The 15,106-nt window shown below is 52.4% G+C and overlaps 1 protein-coding gene across 8 annotated transcripts in view; it reads right to left on the reverse strand.

Annotated features, from left to right (window-relative positions):
• The window catches only part of FOXN3 (forkhead box N3), a 348,864-nt gene that overhangs the window by 19,255 nt on the left and 314,503 nt on the right, over positions 1 to 15,106 (reverse strand). For 6 of the 8 annotated variants that reach the window (XM_024568365.4, XM_045201995.2, XM_045201994.3 and 3 more), the window contains 2 exons: positions 12,695 to 12,760; positions 3,504 to 3,609 (listed from right to left, as the gene is read on the reverse strand). In XM_024568365.4, the coding sequence (XP_024424133.1) occupies positions 3,504 to 3,609; positions 12,695 to 12,760 (172 nt within the window). The remainder of the gene's footprint in view (positions 1 to 3,503; positions 3,610 to 12,694; positions 12,761 to 15,106) is intronic. The other 2 variants (XM_053929162.2, XM_053929163.2) reach the window with 2 other exon arrangements.

The raw sequence follows: 15,106 nt of genomic DNA on the forward strand, positions 1-15,106 counted from the left end.
TAAGGAGAAGTCGCTTAGACTCACATAGAAAACCTGTCACACAACGCAGACTAGGAAATTGGTCCTTAGTGGGTGCTAATGACTCTCTGGTCCTCCCTCTGGCCCCCGCTGAACTGACAGGGACGGCCACTGTAAACATCTGCACACCCCCAGGCACCCTTGGTCACCTCGGCGTGGTCTGGCAGAGGACATTTGCTGTTGTTTCAGTCTCTGTGAGACTGTTTTCCTTTTAACCTCGGCTGAATTTGTGTCAACTGACACATGGCCCCACTAAAAAGACATTTCAATGGCCATGAGTGTGAAAGAGCAAAGCAAGTTTTCTCCCCCAAACACGTCTTAATGAGTTTCACACACACTGATTCTGCAAATAGCTCTGTAGCCATGTTTATGTTCACTTTTTTCTAAAAGCATCACCTACTATTTGCCAGGCACTGGGGACATAAGGAGAGCAAAGGTATTAACACTAAGGGCCGTTGACCTTACAGAGCTTGCAACACATCTCTGCCCAATTTCTCTTAAAACTGGGGTGGGAGATGCAGCCTTTGGACAGTGAGCTGGAAATGCATGGTGGCCTTCTTAAACTGGTTAGGTCTATTCCAACGGGAACCTCTCTCGTTTCAGCCAACTTGGCTGAAATGCTTCTGCTCCAAACTCCTGTGACCCCAGGAAGGTCACTCTTAGACCACGCGAGCTTCGGTGGCAGGCAGGTTTTGAGCCAGTGGTGCCACCAAGAAGCTGCTGTCACTCAGCCCCCAACCTACCCTTCCACAGGCTTTCCTACGAAGGGGCTGGGGCAGGGCTGTGCAAGCCGCATCTCTTGTTACCCCGCCTGGCTCCACGTTAGGCTCGGACGACAGGTGCCCAGAGAGACTGGGGAGGGGGTGGAGGAAGAAGGTCCATGCTTATTCTGGTGCATCTCCCCCTGTAGCAGCGGTTCATTCCTGTAGCAGCTGCTGAACCCACTCTGTGGTTCTTCCCGCACTCGGAGAACCAGTTTCTTCCTGTTCCCTCAGAGGCATCTGCATCAGTGGGAGCCTTGTCCTCAGAGACTCCTCTGGTCCTCCCAGTGTCCCTCCTCTGAGAGCAGAGAGGCTGGCCCCAGCACAGCGGGACCTGCCCTGAGGTCCGAGTCCCATCTCAGGGAGGCCACCACCCCAACTACTTCCCTGCTTCCCCAGCCCAGGGGAGGCTTCCTGCAAGGGCTCGCTCCCTCGCCGATACACTGACTTCTCCTTCTACGTTGCCAGTTACTTGTTACTAACACCTTGTCCCTGCTCAGTGGTTCTTCACACTGAAGTCTCCCTGTGTGCACACCCATTACCTACTGCGTTTTCTGTCTCTGGACTGGACCTGGAAGCTGCTCTGTGGTCTCTGGCTGTGGAAGGAGCCAAAGTGAGGCGCTCCGCTGGACTGGGCGAGTGGGAACTTGTTTTTAACCAGAATCAAGGCTTTCCTCTTTTACTGTAGTGCTTTGTTATCTTCTCACCAGAAATAAAATCAGTGCTTAAATATGCCTCTCAAGGGTATTAGAAGTAAAATTGGCAGTAACATATGGCACGAGGGTAATAATTTAAATTAGGATTGCACCCCCTCCCCCCGCCTGGTTCTCTTGTACCCGCCCACAGAGGCGGCTGGACCCACAGGGACGGCCACTCTGGAGGGCACCCGAAAGCAGCTCGAGATAACAACCTGGAAGTCTGTGCTTAGCATCTGCTAATGGAAATGCTGTTGCTCCACAGGTAAACAGTCTACGGGCTCGGAGCGTTCTCAACCAGCCAGGTAAACCGAGAGGTGAGGCAGGAAAGACTGACGAATGGGAAACAGCACATCTCTCCTAACGTGAGGAACGGTATCGATGTTTTGGCTTCATGAAAGGGCTTACCATTCATGAGCCCAAGAACTACCGATCTAAGAACAAGGGACGGTGCTAGACAAAAAAGGCCCTATCTGTATGTTTTTGGAAAGTGTCACCATGTCGGGTTAGCAGAAATCATAAGTACTTTTGTAAGTTCTGTTGCTAGTCTGATTCCTTCCAAGGTCCCTCCTTATGAGGTTCCAGACACCAGCACCTGCCCTGAAGACCCAGGGACTTCTACCCTGGCAAAAGGTGCTGGTTTGCTGGAAAAAGACACGAGCGAGTGGAGGAGCTCCACGCGGCTGACTCCCGGGAGGGAGCAGACCTTGCGTCTCCCTCGGGCCCCACTTGAAGGGACTGCCTGGGTCAGTTTCCCTTGGGACCTGAAACACTATGAAAACGAACTGGCCTGCGGGTGAGAACTTAACCCACGAGTGCGGGAAAAAGGACATGATGCTGTGCAGCGAGGCAGCTCAGCGTAACGGGCGTTTTTCTAGGCTCGCACCCGGGCCCGGCCCTGTGCAATGCCATGGGGCATCCATCACATGAGGGAGACCTAGCCCCTGTCCTCAGCAAGCAGACCACCCAGGATGAGAGAGACAGAGGACTTTTACCGTACAGGGTCCCTCGTCAAAGGGACACAACTGGGGCGAAGAGAACAGACGTGGTGCTGGGTCAGGGGCCACGTGCAGAAGAGGTCTGTGAAGGAATCACATTTGTGATAGGCCTCGAAGGACGTGCTGCCCTGTGTGTGGAGGCGGAGGGAATTCTCAATGGAGGAAACTGGTGGAGTAGGGTGGGCAAACACTGGACGTATGTGGGGAACACCTCTGGCTCCAGGAGCCAGGAGGACGTCTGGGTGACGTGGTGGGAGACGTGGAAGGTTCTGCAGATGGCTGGAGAGGCATGTGTTAGGAGCTCAGCCTGGCCGTGGTGGGTGGGTGGGCAGGAGTGGGTGTGCAGAGACGTGGCAGAGCAAACAGGAGCAGGCACCCACGCTGGAGCGTGTGAAGGTTCTCAGGTAGTGGGGGCCCTAGTCTGGGCTGGCGGTGGAGGGAGGGGACGCAGGAAAGAGCCCTCCCAAGGAAGAGTTCATCTGGTTTGGTGACTGACCCGGTTCTCGGAAGCAGGGAAACGATGCTACCTCTTATTTGCAGACCACGTACCAAAGCACATTTCACACACGACGCTGAGTTTGATTTTCACCGCCACCCCTCGCAGGAGGCAGAGGAGCTTCTTGGAGGAGGGCACTGAGGCCTGGAGAGATCAGAAACCCCCCAAAGCCACCAGACTGGGCAGCGACAGGGCCGTGTCTAGAGCGAGGCCCCTCAGTCCAGAATCTAATGAGCAACGTGCTCGCCATTTCCTTCTACCCAGCTTACCCGGCTTTCTCAGAATTAAAAAAACAAACAAAAACCTTAATATGATTTACCTTCATCTCCTCCTCGCAGGGAGACCAGGATAATGTGATAGTCTGAGAAGGAGGAGCTGGCATTTAGATCGGGGTCCCTGGGAGTTACTTTGGTTTTCAAGCATCCAAACCAGGGTAATCGTATTCACTACTTAGAGCTTGGTCTCTCCATCCCGTCAGGCAGCCCCCCGGGGACACACAATGCCCTTCCCACCCCCCGGCACGCGAATCCCTTACCTCACTGCGGCCGTCATCCCGACAGGAGTGATTGGCAATGGCCGGACTCCGGGGAACAGCCCTCGGCTCAGAACCCGCGCTCCGTTTTGTATCACTCCTGGGGGAACTGGAAAAGAAAGAGGAGAAAGACACCGCACGTGAATTCGACTGTGAGGATTCCCATTCTGAGCCAGAAGGTTTGGATGGAGAGAGAAAGAGAAAAAGAACAGCGAGCGAGTCAAAGGCCCAGAGAGCAAGCAGAGGCGAAGAACACACACACACGGGGACAGAGCAACGACGCCGACAGCGAGGCCAAAAGATGGAAGGTTCCACACCTCAAGAAAGGATATCCGGCAGCCAGGTCAGACCAATAGCTTCCACCCGCTTCCAACGTTATTTTCTTGCAGGGACTAGATATAGAGAAGCTTTTGTCACCCATCAGACCCTATCAAGACCTCAAGACCTCAAGACCTTGGGGACAACGGAACCAGGTGCCAAACAAAAGCACTTCCTCACGCTTCTCCGTTCACGGTCAGAGGTTGGGAACATCCATCCACCTGTCCTTAGTCCAGCAAGAGGAAACGACAGCCAGAAATAACAGCACGGCTGGTTTTACAAGCCTCTTGGCACCTCGGCGCTCACAACACGGTTCATCCTCCCCGTACGTCCGCCGCCGGAGGACGGCCGCAGCGGGGTTCTGGGGCAGGAAGGGTGGCAGCAAGGCTCTGGCTTGTGCCTCTGAGTCACCCACGGCCCACTCTGGATGCCCGCCTTGCTCCTTCCTGAAGCTTCTCCCCAAGCCAATCTCCTGGGTGCCCTCAACATTCCACCTTCTCTAGCCAACCCACCCAACCCTCAGCCATCCTCGCCCGTGGCCACCAGATCCTGTCCATTTTCCTACCAGCTCACAGTGGCTTCACACCCACCTGTGTGTGTCTGAGGGTTTATACAACAGGGCAACCGCAGGGAATCCCTGGTAGTGGGCTTTCCTTGTCTTCCCCACCCAATAGCAGCTTCCTGTGGTTCAAGCTAGTATTCTGACTGCACCTAGCAGCACCCCTCCACATATCTGGGGGGCCAGGCGTGAGGACACTGGTGTCCCTGGGGTTTAATTTTAGTTCTTCTTGCGTGACTCTGTGCACGTCCCACAATCTCTTCTCCCCTCTGTGAGTGGTGCTCGCGGAGACCCCTTCTGGCGCCAGCACCCTAAGTGTCCCCGAGCTCTGGCTGTGTTCCTGTGGCCCTGGCACGGTTTCATCCAGAAACAAGGTGAATAAACCGTGCTTTTTCAAAGACCACACCAAAAAAAAAAAAATCTCGAAAATCATATATTCCAAAATGGAAACTACCTTGGATATTAAACTTTTAAAGCCAGTATTACTTGTATTACTTTTTACAAAACACATACATACTTTTTACTCATACAAATTTTAGGTCTCTGGCAGACTGTGTGCATAGATCTCCCAAACCTTACATCATGCAGGACAAATGCTCACTCTGGAGTACGGGGTAACTTCAGAGGTTGATCGCGGGGGCGTCCCAGAGCGCCTGCTAGCACTTTTGCCATCTGCGCTACGGGTTGGCAGAAGGCTCGTTACTAGCTTTTACAAAAGGTGGGGGCGGGAGATAAAACTGAAATCAGTGCCTAAAGTCAGTACTGTTAGTGCTGTTTCTTACCAGATTTAATTGTGAGAGTGCGCTTACCTAGATCAGGAAGTCCTGCCCACCCCTTACTGTTAGCCCGATTTCAGATAATCAATCTCGGAAGGCAGGAGACTCACCGAGTATCTTAAAAGCACGAAACCTGTTATCATGCGATGACACTGCAGCTGATTAGCGTACTTTGCTCAGCTGACGAGTTCTCCATGAGAAAGAGCATCTACAGTTTATAGCACCTGATTCACACAATCCGGTTTCACGACTTCCTGTAAAGCTACAAGGCAGGGAAGTATCGACACACAGACAGAGGGGTCGATGGAACAAACAAGACCCCCACACGCATGTGGTCAACTGGTTTTTGACAAAAGTATCAAGAAAACACGATGCGGAAAAGAATTAGAATGAATGACAGTCCTTTCGGGGGGGAAAGAAAAAGAATCTTGTTCCTAACTTCATACCACATATGAAGGTTAATTAGAATTGGTTCATAACCCTAAATATAAGAGCTAACATCATAGAACATTGAGAAGAAAATATAGGGGAAAACATCCAGAATTCTCAAGGAAAGACAAGCAAGACCCAGCAGAACTCTGGGGCATGTAGACAGGGCTCCAGACCACGTGCGTACGTCGTCTGAGAGGTCGGGCTTTCTGTTGGTGTTGGGGGTTGAGGGAAAGGGTTTTCAACTATTTTGCTGTATGGTCCTCTCCTCAAAACGGCAGACAACCTGATTCAGTCTGACTCTGCCACTGCCACCTGCTGTATCAGCCACCGGGATCTCGTCAATAGCAGCAAGCGAGCTGGACAGAGCAGACCGCCTGATAAATATTTAAAACCCGTCCCACACTCGTGATTCTTGCCAGTAAAAATTATTACCGTCCCACAGACAGATCACATCAACTAATGGATTAAATCTTTTACAAGTACTGGACTATGTACCAGGTGAAGGGGACACAGGGCCGCCACGGGTCAGTGGGGCAGAAAGAGGATGAGAGGCAGTGGAAGTATAGGAAGGGGAGTGCTGAGTCAGGACGCCTGTATGCATGAGGGATGGAGACACCTAACCCAAAGTCGGGGTCTCTGGGAAGACTTCCTGCAGCAGAGGAACAAGGAAGACAAGGCCCAGAAGTGGCAAAAAGCACACCGTACACAAGAACTACAAACCAATTTTGCTGAAGCATACAGTTGTGGCAGGAAGGAGATGCGTTTGGATTTTACCCCATGGATCCCGAGAAAACCATTAAAGCGTTCTGAGGGGGAACGTGATCTGAGTTAAACACAGTGGCTCAGAGCCAGACTCTGGTGTCAGATGACCTGGGTCTGCGTCCCGTCTCTGTCATTTACTGCCTGTGTCCCCTGAAAAAGCTACTTAAGTAGGATGGGGGCCAAAAATGGTATTTATCTCACAGAGTACTTGGAGACCTAACTGGGTTAATAAAGGCACTATTATTTAGGAAATTATGTTAGTTATCTGTATTATCGTCATCATCAGCACAACGTCCACAGAGCGAGCCCGAGGCAGCCCGTGCTTTCTCCATTCCAGGTGAGGCGAGAGCCCACGAAGAACAAAATGAGAACAAAGCCAGACTGTGCTGGAAGGACTTGGCCATCTTCCTGGTCACCAAGTTGCCAAAAGAGCAACAACTGCCGTCATGTGGCTTCTGTTCCCGTCTATAACCTGTCGGTCACCCTGGGGCAGGACCAGGGGGCCCTGGGAGAGCAGGTGGGGTGCCAGCACATGCTCTCGGGGACTCTGCATAACCAGTGAATCACCTGCCAGTCATAAGAGAAAGCAGCCCCGTGGAGAGTGCCCCACGCCCAGAACCTTAAAGCACCAGGAGCAGGCCCAACAGGAAGGGAAATGAGGAAGCCAGCCCTCCCCCAGCGCTGACAGGAGACCACGTTCTTTTGACGCTTGTCTCATTTCAGCCTTCACGGAAGAAGTATCCCGCTGTCGTTAAGAGGACACATGAGGCAACACGGCCTCCATCCAAAGCCTCCCCCCACCACTAGCACGGTGGGTTTGGGCAAGTGCTGTAACCTTTCTGAGCCTCCGTTTCCTCACCTGTGAACCTCCCATAAACATGGCTCGCAGGACAGTTTTGAGGATTAAATGAGACAGATTACAGAAATTGCTTAGCGCAGAGGCTGGCCCATCACATAAGCTCATCATCACCACATCACACGTTCATCCTCCCACCATCCCGCCTCACCTCTCTAGCATCCTCTCGTTAATTATCTGCCAGGCACAGGGCCGAATGAGGTCAGGGCACAGGGAAATGCTTCCAGCCTCTGGTGCTTTCTGTAGTTATCCCTAACTCTGCATTCACCCATTAAAACATGCCCTGATTAACGAACTGCATTCACTTCAAAGAGAATCTCAGGGACAGAGCTACCCCACGGCATTAAAAGGCTTTCCCTGAACTTCATAAGACTCCTGGCAGGGAAACCAGGCTCTGCTTCTGAATCCTGGAGCTTGTCCTCAAAGGAGCGGCAAGGACCGCCGCCTCCGCCAGCGCTGGCATTTCTCAGTCCTTATCATTGGAAGTGCGCGTCCTGGTGGATGTGCTCCTGTTTGCTCCCTGACTGCCAGAAACAGCCATGACCCGGAACAAATGGTTCCCCCCCTTTGTCCTTTCTGTCTCCAACCCGAGGGTTGGGAACAAGGCTTCTGAAGACAAATCCCAGGCCGTCTACAACGGGTGAAAAAGGCACTGAGGTCCGCGCATCACCACTTTTTGATTCTGAGATCCTGAAGGAGCATGAGGTCCATCCCTCAGCCTTTTAAAACAACTAGCACGTCTATCTTTCTGTTCCTTGTACTCCATATTTCCCTCAAAGTCTATCAAAACACTGAAAGCCCAGGCCATCTACGACAGGGGTTCCCAACCCCCAGACCGCACACCAGTACAGGTCTGTGGCCTGTTAGGAACCGGGCCGCACAGCAGGAGGTGAGCGGAGGGCGAGCTAGTGAGCAAAGGTTCCCTCGCATTACCACCTGAGCTCTGCCTCCTGCCCTTCCCTCCCGTCCGTGGAAAATTTGTCTTAAACTGGTCCCTGCTGCCAAAGGTCAAGGACCGCTGCTTAACAACCAGGGCATCCCACTCAATGTACTAAATTATACCTAGGTTCCAGCCAGAGAAGGGAGGTAATAAGAAACTGGACATTTAAAAATCAACTGGTAGCTGGGGTTTGCGGCTCCCACTAGAAAAGCCACAGGCCTCCAGGACCATCCCTTTTTGTTGTATCATTCGGTGTTGACAAGTGAGGGGACACACACCTGAGACCCTCAGCTTGCTGGAACCAGGTGCCACGGACGTCAGGAGCAGAACGGATCGACCACTTTCTCTTAAGTTAACAGACTGACTCAAAACCGACTTATTTTTAACCAGCAAGAAAGCAACACTCACACCCAAAACAGAGTCGAATCACGCAGCACTGCTCCCTGTGACTGAATGTGATCATCTTGAGGCCCTAAAAAAAGTCCGTGGCACAAGACGAACCCCCTCCATGCTGTGCCCCCCCCCTGCACTTCCCCACCCCAGCTTCCCCCCTGATGCTTAGCTTCCTTGCTTTTCACAGCTTCTAAAATTAACCTCTGAGCTCCTACTGCTGCCTTTGGAGGGCAGCCCTGGCTAACCTTCCAGAGGCCATAAGCCGAGCAGCCAGGTGATCTGACAATCCTTCCTTTCCCTCCACCTGCTTACTTGGAAGGGTGCTGGGGAAGTACCTGCAAGAGGGGAGCTGCCTTCCTGGCTGCCTCTCTTCCCCGAAGCCCGGCGTGTCTGAAACAGCCCCCGGCTCCAGGCAGGGTGCAGCACGCACCCATTTTGCTGTTTTGTTTATCTGGAGTCCTCCCTGGGAACAGTCCAACTGGGGGTTATATAAGCCTTTGAAGATGAGTAATGGTGATCTGACTTCTGGCTCCTAAGCGGTTCCTCCACCGGGGTTCAGGATGACTCACGGGGCTTGTCAAAGGGGACTGCAAAGCCAGTACTTAAGTAGACTGTAGAAGCTTAAATTAGTCTACAAGCCACTCTGGGGTGGGGGAGGGGGAGGGGGTGAATTTGACTGCAAGCATAACCTCAGCCTAAGAAGTGTTGAGGCAGCCCTGCTCTGCACTGATTTTTCTGGAAGCAGTGTCCTCTCTAGCATGGGAGAGACCATGGCACTCCGGTACCACGTGCCCCGCGCTACACACTGGCAAAGTCTGGAGAAGATGATGCCACCGCGGTGCTGCCGGCGGGCACGGCACACGACAGAACGCTGGAGCCTGAGGTTTTATTAGATGCGCGCTGCTGTTTCACTGAAAGGGAAGCATCGGCTGCAGTGAGAGGAGAAGGGGGACCCCCAGGGGGTCCAGCTCAAGTAACACATGGCTCACTGAGCCCCCTGGGGGCACTGAGGGGCTCGCCAGAGATCAAGGGGCTTGGCCGACTGGGGTTCTCACAAGCTCCTTAGTTGTTTCCTTTGCGTGACCTACTCAGCTCGGACCAGACTGGGGCCGGTCTGCTGGCCTGAGCCAGCTTTAAGGATGCCGAGCAAGGGCAGGATGAGAGGAAAAGATGTAACTGGCTGCTGTCTGGTGACCTGAAGTGGGGTGGCTACCAAGGGCACTGACAAAGGAAAAGCCTTTCAAGCCATCCGGGCCATCCTCTCACAGCCGGGAGAAACAGTGGCAGACTGATTAGGTCGGTGGCCAGGTTCAAACAGGAGCGTCTGACAGCCTCGGAGATGAAAACAAGAGGCTGGATATAGCAGCACCCAGGAGGCTCTTGAACAGCCGGGCCCCAGACCAGCCCAGGGGTGAGCGCAGGCAGGAGCCCACACTCCCCAACGTGGGCAGCTGCGGGTCTGCTGCCTTTGAACCTTTCTGCTGAGGATCCCCTCCCACTCTTTCCAGGCCTTGGGCAAAGCTGGCTGAGCAGGGGATGGAGGTGCCATCATTTAGAGACATCATTATGTCTCTATAAAGCTTCTCCCTTTGGGAGGCAAGGTCCTGCATCCGAGCCCAGGGTGAGAAGCGTTAAGCAATGTAACATGAAAATAAAGGGAGGCAAAGGAAGAGGGGAGCAGGGAAGAGCGAAGCGAGAGTGGAGTGTGGAGACAGAGACACCTGGGACTGTGTTCACTGGGAGGCTGAGGAGCAGCAGCCAGCTTGGCTTCCCAAGTACACGGAGCAGACACTCAGAGCTCTAACCTCTAGGGGCGCCACTGCCCACTGACTACGCTCTACCTTGACCTCCAGGGGGCTTTACTAGGGCTTGGGGCCAGAGGGGACGGTGAAGATGCAGGTGGTGTCATCACCTTCTCCCTGGCCGTTAAATTTGCTTCTCTGCTGCTCCTCCCACGACGTCTGCGGGCCTCCCGGCCCCGGCCTTCCCGGGAGCCCCCTTGGCGTGGGGCCTTCAGGAAAGTGGTGCTGGGCTCTCACGGTGCGAGAGTGAGGGAGGAAAGCCTCCCAAAAACTTCACTGGAGCCTCCCAGGGAAGCCTCCAGCTTCAACACGCGAACGCTGGGCTTTGAAAACTCAAATTCAGCATTTCAAAGTAAACAAGACTGTGGGTGCCCTGAAAAATACTTCCTTACAGTTGGAGTGTTACAGTGGAGCAGAGGGGAGAAGTGCATTTAGTCACAAGCGCATTAAAAACCATGAACTTGTCAGTGATCAGGAAAAGCCTTTTTCCTGTTCTACCTGTGGCCAAGCGTCCAGTGATGTGGACTTTACGGAAGTTGCTGAGCATCTGTCAATGGCTCAGTCCCCTTGCCTTTCCCCTCTTAACTCCACTATCCGAATCCATCAAAAGTGCTTTCTTTGAAACCAACGACCGTGTGCACAGTGGCCGGGCGCTAAGGAAGAGACCGGAGTCTTGCACAGCTCTGATGCAATTGGCACGCTGCCCCCCACGCTGACTTTCGCAGCTGGACTTTAGAAACCATCTCAGACTGTAACTGGATTATAACGTGGTCTGTACTCTTCCTGCAATGTCACCTGAGAACGCAGGTTTCACAAAATATTCCTCTGTAGCTTCACACATCACCAAAAACCACACTACAGGTGAACTGCTCGTTACAGGACTGTGCCTATTACCCATCTCCTGAGCAGTGGTCGCTTCTCAGGGGTGGGGGGTGGGGCGGGAAGCCTGCCATTGGAAGGGCTAGCAGTCTCAGGTTAGCATAGAGAGACTGAGAATTCTGTACCTTTAGGAGTGGATAATGGCAGCGCCTGCCAGAGGGACAGTCCCTCCTGAGAATTCTTGGCTCTATCTTTTGGGTCTTTTTTTTTTAAAAAAAAAAAAAAAAAGAAAAAAGAAAGGAACAAGTAAGAAAAGATGGAGTCAAATTTCCCAAAGCTGTTGGAAGGAAGGCTGCAGCCAGTGCAGGGCGGGGAGGGACGTTCTGGAACTCTACACCAGTCCACTGCTGACAAGAGACAACCTGCTGTGAGTCTGAGGTTGGATGCTCTTCTGGGGGAAGCATTATCGACTCCAGAAATGGGGGGATTCCCTTGCTCAGGGGGCCCTGCAGCCCTTCGAGAGCCAGGACCCCCAAAGAGGTGAAGGCTCAGCCATAAGAACGAGCCAGGGGGACACCAGCCCCTGGTGTCGCGTGGGGCCTGTGTGTTTCCTCAACGGGAGGCTGCAACGCCGCGATGTCCCCCGGATGAGCCGAGCAGACCCAGGGGGACGAGCTGGCGGTCTGCTCCACAGGGCTGGGGGGAGCGGGATGTGGGCAGAGTAACTAGTCTCCAGTCAGGAGGACCAAGAGGCGACAGACATCTCCATGTAAGGTCATTCTGCATCACCTGGTAAGAAGAGCTTTCTAAAACCATGCACTCTCGCTCTAGACGCGAGGAAAGGAAACATTAGGTGGTGGATAGAAAAGTTCAAGAAAGGAAGAGAGTTGCCTCAAGCTTGACCTCACTCAACGGTGGACAGCAGGTGACGAAGCTCTGCTTAGCTGAAGGAGCCTGCCCTTCTCCCAACGGCGGCCTGCAAGGCCGGTGGGGTGACACCGGGGGCACCATGGGGGTCTGTTTCAAGGTTATTCCAAGCCCCGGCACAGCACCCACCTTCGCCAGACTTCCCCTCCTCTCCACCGGTACACTACCAGCCTGCAATTAATGAGATCCCAAAAGGGAAAGAAATTTCTAAAAATGGGCAGTGCTCACTCCAAGACTGTTAGGCTGGCCCCCTGTCATGTCTTCTTGCAGAAACTACAAACTCACAGAGGCAATTCCTGCAGGAGCGAAGACGGGCCCTCCATGGGGACTCATTACAGGGTCTGCTTCCCTTCCCTCAAGTCTTAAGTCCTGAAGTTATATCACAACACTGTCATCTTGGAAACACACCTAAGCACTCGTTCATTCGTGCCCGTGCACGGCTGCATGTTTGAAGGCTTACGCATGTAATCGTGCACTGAGGTCGTTTTAAAGGGGCTCGACAAGGGAAGTTCTGCTGCAGCGTGATTAGTTCTTCCTATGGCCTGATACGTAAATGAGAAGGTTAAGTCCACAAACTGTGATGCTGAAGGCTATAGAAATAGCTACTCACAACCTGCTTGTATCTCAGGGGGAGAATTCAAAAGCATCATGGCACTGGCAGCGTCAATGTCAGGATCTGGAAAAGTCAACCAATAAATAACATTATTTACAGCGGGGCCGGTGCGCGCGCCTGGCTTTTTCCCCCTGCACGTCATAGTTTATGAATGCGACAGAGGAAAGAAAGAAGTCCAGAAACCAGATGAGCTATCCCAAAGGCGACATCCTTCCCACTTAGGTGTGAGGAGAAGGAAGGTATTCTAGAATGAGATTTAAGGGGCAGGTGCCTAAGTTTTGCAAACAAAGCAAGGCCCCTTCTCGTTTGGCTAATTTCGTAACGTGCGCGGTGGGTCCCGGAAGCAAGCTGGTCTACGCACCAGCACGGCCTGTGCCCCTGGGATGCAGGCGCGGGAGAGCGGGGTGGCAATAGGAAGTTCAGCCACAGGAATCTTCAATGAACCGGGGAAGCTCACAGCACCGACGAGAGAAAGCATTAAACACACCTGCATCCAGTGAGATGCAGACAAGACGTTTGGTCATTTCCATCTGTCAGCAGAATGTAAATTGCCTTTTACGAGAGTGTGAGCGCACAGTGGTGGTAGAGGGGGTGAAGGCATTAAAAAACACACACACTGAAAGCATGCATAAAAAATTCAAACTTATGATGTTGAGGGCACAACGTTTGCTTCTACATCTACCACTGCTTTTAATATGCCCCCCCCCCCCAAAAAAATACTCATCGCTTCCTCACTGTAATTCTTAATAGGTTTCTGAGTCCTTCCTGATCCACCAGTCGACAGATGGCAGGTTACACAGAGACAGAGAAAAATATTATCCTTTTATAACTAAATTCATTTTCCTCCGAGAAACAGCAGCGCTGCTGCTATGGAAATGAATGCTACCATGGCAACAGTAAACAACCCCCAAGAATGGTCACTGAATAGGCTGAAAAGAACATCTGCCCCAGCCTTGCGTCCCAGCTGCCCTGGGGCGAAATCCGCTAATGGCGCGGTGATGTCGCCACAGAGGCCTGCCTGTGCCCTGTCCAAATAAATGAAGTGTGCAATTGACGGCGACATCAAAACGCCTGTCCTTGCAGATTACCTCTGTGTCCGCGAAACCCGATGACAAATGGTGGGGGGACGGGGGAGGGGGGATCGCACTTGTCAGTTTTTGTACAAATTACATACCAAAAAATTCAATTTACTACTAATGGCTCCATGGCACTTTATTTGGGGTATTATGCTAGAAAATGACTTCAAAAAGTACATTTTTCATACTTTATATGTGCAGTTTAATTCCAAAGGAGTCATGTGAAGCAGGAGAAAGCCCCTCGAGTGATTAATAATATAGATGATGCTGGTTCCAGAAGACAATGTCTCAGAGAGAAGTACAGGAACTTTACTCGGCAAGCCCTTTTCTCTGTTGCCTGCAGGAGGCCCCTTACTTACACTCTGTAATGGAGTGAAAGTTTATTTTAACAAGTACATTGCAGGAGAAACAGGTAAATTAACTTGTTTGACAATTCCCGGGGTGAAATTCCCGAAACAGTCACCGCTCCCCACGGATATTAAAACACATATTAGTTGAAGGACGAACAGAAAAACTTAATAGTGCCCCTCAGTGCTCCCAGCACCGGCTGCCAAGACACTGACACCCCAAGAGCCAAGCCTCGGGGGCCAAGCAGCCCCGGGAGGTGCTGAGGGGAGGTTCTGTGGGGGGCTTCCCCCTTCCCCTTCTACTCTTTTTGAAAAGGGCCCTTTCCTACCTCGGGGGGCTGGCCTATTTCTTTCAGCAAGTAAAGGCTGTTTTTGCCACCGTTGGGAATGCAAGTGCCACAGGCAACTGTATGATGGTCCCTGCCTCCCCAGGCGACTCTTGCCCGGAGTTTTCCTGAGCCACCAGCAGGTTTGATGGGGGGCAGAACAAGAGGAAATACAGGAACACCCAGGTGAGAAGTCAGGAGTCTTTTCCTATTTATTGTGCCAGAAAATTAAAGAAAGTACTTGCATTTTCTTCAAAAACACATTGGACCTCAGGAGGAAGGTGTAAAAGGCATAATGAAAAGAAAGAAAAAAAAAGAGGAAGGAGAAAGAGAAAGAGACCTTAAGTGAAAAAATATATAATTAACACTCATGAACTTCGCAGAACCTAAAGGGCAACCTGAGGAGTTCTTTAGACCCACACAACACCCGCCCACGACCCCACGGAAGCCAAATGAACATATGACGCTAGTGAGAAGCGATGCTTTAGGACAAGTCTGCCCCCCATCCTTCCTTCCATCCAGATGTGCCACACCTCTGGCCCGCACAGATGAAAGTGCTGGCGCTACGTGGCACTCCCGCTGCTGGTGTCCAGGTGTTCAGGGGCAGGTGCCATGCCCAGTCTTCTCACGAGCTCACTCATAACCCAAGCCTACAGCCCC

This window comes from Desmodus rotundus, chromosome 7 (genome assembly GCF_022682495.2).
Source record: "Desmodus rotundus isolate HL8 chromosome 7, HLdesRot8A.1, whole genome shotgun sequence".
NCBI classification, from domain to species: domain Eukaryota; kingdom Metazoa; phylum Chordata; class Mammalia; order Chiroptera; family Phyllostomidae; genus Desmodus; species Desmodus rotundus.